The 6,413-nt window shown below is 35.0% G+C and overlaps 1 protein-coding gene across 1 annotated transcript in view; it reads right to left on the bottom strand.

The window, feature by feature from the left end:
* The window catches only part of CNTN4 (contactin 4), a 1,034,898-nt gene that overhangs the window by 329,757 nt on the left and 698,728 nt on the right, over positions 1–6,413 (bottom strand). The window contains exon 5 of the mRNA XM_011996808.1: positions 5,214–5,389. Within this exon, the coding sequence (XP_011852198.1) occupies positions 5,214–5,389 (176 nt within the window). The remainder of the gene's footprint in view (positions 1–5,213; positions 5,390–6,413) is intronic.

Here is a 6,413-nt window from a genome sequence, read left to right as displayed (position 1 = left end):
CCACCTCAGCCTCCCAAAGTGCTGGGATTACAGGCATGAGCCATTGCGTCCGGCCATGAGCATCTTTTTAATGTGGGCCAACGCTTCCCCCACACAAATTCCTTACAAGGAATTAAGATGTCAACCATCTTCTGTAACAACCTCAAGGTGAGAATGCTTGCTTTCACCTCCAATTCACTCCAAAGGACCATCAGAATATGCTTGACTCAGTGGTTCAACTCATTCCTTATGCCCCACATATGGCATGATGACTTTAATGTCTAATTCTTATTCATATTTCAAGTTTATTAAGTGCCAGGCACAGAGGATCTAGTCAATCATATTTGTAGCCCTAGGTGAAACAGAAGGACTAAAAGGTAGAAAGGGTATGGTAGTAGGCTAAGTGACAGTGAGGGAAGTGATTGCTGATGGCTTAATACTGCAGAGAGACTGAAAAACCAAATGTGCTCCCAATTACATGACAATAATGTATGCTTATCCATATCTCATCAAGGGGGACTTAAATTATGCTATCCTTATTTAATCAAGGAAGGATTTCTATTCTAAATATATTGACTTAAAAAAGTGAGAGGAAGAGCAAATTCTTAGCGGTCTCATCTCTAGTTAGCTATAAATTTTGCTTATGTGAATTAATTCAACTTAAAAATGCTAAATGCTACTACAAGACATGACTAAATCCTGTGCACAAAAGCAGCATGAAAACATTTTTAATAATCAATAGAAATACTGTCTACCTTATAAGACTATCTTCTGAATAAAATTATAGAAAGTATATAAATGAGATTTGAAAATTGTAACACGGTAAATAAAATGAAGGGTTGTTTTTCTTATAAATTAGAGTGAATCTAAAGCAAAGTAGGACCAGCATGCATGACACTGGGAGCTGAAGACTGCCTTTCCGTGGCTCTGTAACTTATTAACTGTGTATTAACAATGACTAATTCAGTTACTCTAATCTTCAATTTCATTTTTAAAAAGATACAGGCCAGGAGACCTTTAATGTCTTTTTCAACCATACAATCGTATGATTAAAGAGGAAGAAATATTCTCACTTGCATGGTATAGTGCAGTAAGTGTGGCCAAAAAGCAACATTTTTTTTTTCCCTTCAATGACTATGACAATACGTGGAGTCACAGAAACTAGTAACATTCAAAAGATGTCACTGTCCTGCCTCACTTTTATTAATTCACTGAAGAAAAGGATTTTATCTTAACCAATTGAAAGTGAATGCTGAATACAGGCAACATCTTTTGATTTTCTTTTAATTTTAAAAAGATAGGGAAAAACATCTAGAAACTATGGATCGATGATCAAGAAGATAAACTCCAGAAAATTACTAGACTAGAAAGGGTGGGTTTGGGTATATAAAAATATCTCATCCTCAAATTAACTTTATACATATATTTTCTTTGTTGTGTTACTGAATGGGCATGTAACACAGCAATTCCTTTATTCAAACATATAAATGGCTAGGAAATACAAGGATGGACAAGATAGTCTCAGTTCTCTTAAAATACATGTTCTGCCATAGGAGTGAAATAATAAATGAGAAAAAAGTAAATATACAATCATTCTAGATTGTATTAAATGCTGGTAAATTGAGCCGGGCGTGGTGTAATCTCATGATGTTGGGAGGTTGAGGCAGGTGGATCACTTGAGGGCAGGAGTTCGAAACCAGCCTGGACAATATGGTGAAACTCCGTCTCTACTAAAAATACAAAAAACTTATCTGGGCGTGGTGGTGTGGGCCTGTAATCCCAGCTACTTTGGAGGCTGATGCAGAATAGCTTGAACCCCGGAGGTGGAGCTTGCAGTGAGCTGAGGTCGCACCACTGCACTCCAGCTAGGACAACAGAGCAAGACTCAGTCTTTTAAAAAAAAAAAATTCTGGTAAGTAAAAGATACTGTTATGTAAAAGCAGAGGGCTGGAAGAAGGTCGGCAGAGAGGACGAGAAATGATGGAAATTGCTTGTTATGTTAGGGTGACATGGAAACTTTCTCTTAGGAGGTCATACCTAAATTGAGAAGTGAGGATCATGAGACGTCTGCTGCGTGAAAGATCATGAGAAAAGCTTATCAGGCAGAGGGAACAAAAGTATCATGACCCTGTTGCAAAAAATAATTTGTCATTTTTGAGAAATTAAAATGAGACCATGGTAATGAGTTTGAGATTTATTCTAAGTACATTAGAAGGCATAAAGCAGGAAAGCGGGATGATCTAATTTACATTTTTTAAAAGATTACTCTGGCAGTTTTACGATAAATGGTTAAGGAAAAGCTCAAGAAGATGCAGAGAGAGCAGGCAGGACTGGATGTTGTAGAAACAATACGACTTGATTTTAGCAAGGCTTTAGCAAAGATTGTCACTACTTTAAAACCATGTGGGTGAAACTGGAGTTCAATTATAGTATATTTGGCTAAATTTGTAGCTGGTTGAACAAGAGTGTCCAAATAATATTAAATTAAAGGTTTAATTTCATTTTAGTGGAAATTCTCTAGTGACATGCTGCCCTGTCTTGGTCAACATGTTGTATCAATTATTTGAATGGAGACACACTTATCAAATTTTCTGCTGACACTAAACTAGGAGAACAATCAATATGTCAGATTGAAAAAAAAAACTTAAAACAATTTCAAATATGATGGAACAAAGGGTCACTACTCAGAACATGAATTTATTAGGGGTAAATATAATACTCCAAATTTAGGTTAATAAAACAACATGGTTGGGTAGCTCTGGATGAATAGAAATTTATAAGAAAGCCTTTCTCAGATTTTACATGATTATATGCTTAAAATAAAGTTACAATGGTACTTAAAAATGAAGATTAAATAAATATTATTGTCAGCTTCATTAACTGAAAAAAAGTTCACATCATGAGATGCTATTGTTCCCAGTGTCCTCAGAAAAAGTTAAGGCACATATATGGAATTCTGTGCATTTCCATAAGACTACAATAGATGAATTAACATAGTTGAGTGTATTGTGAAGAATATGGCTGTGGATTAAGTAAATGGGGAAGAAAAGAATTTATGGGACAAGGGACATGATCATATCTTCACATATTTGAAGAGTAACTAGTATCTCATAGTAAGAAGTGGGAGTGAAAGTGATAGAAATTTAGATATTTGGCTCAATTTTAAGAAAGAGATGTCAAGTTTGTTTTTGTATTTTTGAACAATAGAGCAGTCTACTGTGGCCCAAGGTGCCTTGTGATGAATTGGTGAACTTTCTGTCACTAGAATTTTTCAAACCAAATGATGATCCAGCGCAGGATTTTGAGGGTGGGAGGAATGCCAACATCACACATGAAGTGGAATGAGCAAACTGGATTGCATTTCCTGGTAGGTCTTCAAGTCAACCCACCGCAAACTGAGTGGTAGATCTTTTTTTTTTTTTTTTTTTTGGTTAAACTATTCTATTTAAATGACTGTCCTTGAATATGAGATTCCATCTTTCTGATGTTTTGGTAGTAAAATGCCTGGTCTTTCACAAAAGGATAATCTTAAAAGCTGGTAATTTGTTTTTTTAAATGTAAGCTAGTAATAAAAAGTTTGGGTATAGTATTTCTGGTTTTTTGAGACGGAGTCTTGCTCTGTCACCCAGGCTGGAGTGCAGTGGTGCAATCTCGGCTCACTGCAAGCTCCACCTCCCGGGTTCATGCCATTCTCCTGCCTCAGCCTCCCCAGTAGCTGGGACTACAGGTGCCCACCACCACACCAAGCTAATTTTTTGTATTTTTAGTAGAGACAGGGTTTCACCGTGTTAGCCAGGATAATCTCTATCTCCTGACCTCGTGATCTGCCCGCCCGCCTAGGCCTCCCAAAGTGCTGGGATTACAGTCATGAGCCACCGCGCCCAACCAGGGTATAGTATCTCTATCTCCATTTTTTTTTTTTTTTTTGGTATTACTGTGTTAAAAATTTCCTACACTATGACATCCAAAATTCAAAGAATTACAAGATTTATTAAATACTGAGATATTCCCCTACTCTGAGAGTACATGATTCTATAGTTATTTCCAAAAATTAATTCAGCAAGATTTGTCATTACTAAAAAATAAATATAGATATAAGACTTATATTAAACCAAGAGAAATAAATACTTTGGTTCTGTTACATTCAATCACATATATTATTCTCCTATTATTCTGAACACCTAAGAATATTTAGAAGACTATCTCAAGAGACATTCACTAACCAAATAATCCTGGAACCTTGCATATACATAATACTTAGAAAATTCATTTCTCAACTTATAAAAATGCCACCAAATGGCATTAATAGATTAAGAACTGGATATCAGGTACATTTGATGTTGAGTTCCTGGAGAGGACTTTGTTAATGAGAATATTCTACAGTGTTACTGCCAGCAGACTTTATGAAACCTTTGGCTAACGCCAACATGCACTGCTATATGAGTTGGAATTTCACACAAGGAAATACATAATCACATGCAAATACATAAACCCTTAAAAGTGTAGCTGAACATCAATCCTTGAAGGTGGCTATGCTAAAATGTATGCTAACTGCTCTTGCCTATGGATTTTATTTTCAAATTGTGATTTCTAAATTCCACCTTCTTTCACACATTCATGGACTTTTGTTAAATGGTGGTCTTAAGATATGGTTATTTGTTTTTTTAAACATTCTAAACTGGAAATATCAAAGGTGGATAACACTTTGTCTCCATTTTTTGGTCATTATTGCAGTCACTTTAAATTTTTTCTAGCCTATGAAATAAGAAACAATTCGAGAATTATAGGATTAATTGACTACTCAGTTTTTTTCCAGCTCTGACCTTTATGGTTAAAGTACTTCTCTTATTGTCTATTAAATTACTGGCAGTTCAATTTCTTGCTTATACACATTCTATTTAAAATGTGTGTGTGTGTAAAATTTGTTGTTTACATAAATTTATACATGTGTCAATCTCAGTGTGTGAATTTGTGTATAAAGAAAGCATCATATAATCAAATTATCATACAATCAAACTATCTCAATCCTTATCAAAGTAGAAGAATATATCTTCTCACTTAGATTTACAGTTTATCCTACAAACAAAATTATTTCCAAAATGTGAAAAAGAGTAAAGATGATCATGTAACAAATTAAAATCTAGTCTCTAAAATGAAACTGCTATAAAAGCATATTGGTATAATGGTAAACAAACTCAAAGTAACATTTGCAGCATTATAAAATTGCTACTTACAAGCAAACTGAAGCTTTGCTTCTCTGCTAACAATTGTTCCAAACGAGTTTGTTGCTGTGCACTGGTACGTTCCAGCATCTTGGGTTTTATTGGGGTTATTGATCAACAAGCTGCCTTCAACAACACTGTAGCGGAAATCCATACCGATGTCAACATCTGTTCCATTTAACTTCCACCTATAGTATAAAAATGCCAGTAGATAAAGTCTTGTCATATTAATCAATATTTCTGAATTGTCTAAAATATATAAAAACTATAAATAGCATGAAAAATCATTTGTGACTTTTTAAAAAAAACATGATTAAGAAGTTAGAAATGCTCTACCCAGCAATGGTAACATCTTAAGTGCTTAGGGAAAGAACATGTCTTTTAAAGTAAACAATGATATTAAAATTTTAATAACTGTTTTTCTGACTACTTATCATGCTACAAACACTTCACCGTTTTGAAGTCCGGCCACAGATTTCTCATAGCACCTGTGCAACTTTCTTCAAATAGGGCTTCTCAGTAAAAGTCCTTCTAGTTTGCAATCATTCTTAAATAGGTCTATACAGATGACAGCATATACTATTTCCAGGTAGATTGCTGAGTATCTGATGAAATTGCAGCAGAGTTGCTTTGATTTGTTCCTTAATATGACTACAATGGCTGGTTGTAAAGGAGAGGAACTCTATTGATCTTGAGCTGCCGTGGGGACCAAACCTGCCTTAACCTTGGATCACTTTGAAGAGCTCCTTCACCACTGGCACACAAACATCAATCAACCATCCCAGCAAACTGCAGATTAGGCCATTAGGTAATCAGGGCAAAGAGAGGTTTTTTTGTTTGTTTGTTTTTGTCCTTCTGTTTATTTACCTGGATCACCTATGTATGTGACTAGAGTATTTAGCCCAATAAAGTAGGTTTAGTAGGACTCACACATTTTAACAGCCAAGTTTTGGTAATAAGACCTATGTTTTTGTTTTTGTTGCATTTTACAACCAACACCATTCGAAACAGTGAGCTTATCTTGACTCTTTTCAGAAGTCAATTAAATACTTAAGAACGTTGGCACTAATACAACTCAGTTACTATCTTATCTGTTTACCCCCACAAATCTTACACAGAATATTAACTAATGAAAATAGCACAGTAGGAGTTTGTGAATTACCAGGAGTATCACAGTAGCATTTACATCAGAATGTTAAAAATCAAGAAATA

The sequence above is a fragment of the Mandrillus leucophaeus genome, unplaced genomic scaffold (assembly GCF_000951045.1).
Source record: "Mandrillus leucophaeus isolate KB7577 unplaced genomic scaffold, Mleu.le_1.0 Scaffold525, whole genome shotgun sequence".
Classification (NCBI taxonomy): Eukaryota; Metazoa; Chordata; class Mammalia; order Primates; family Cercopithecidae; genus Mandrillus; species Mandrillus leucophaeus.
This window is presented reverse-complemented; position numbering and strand designations above follow the sequence as displayed.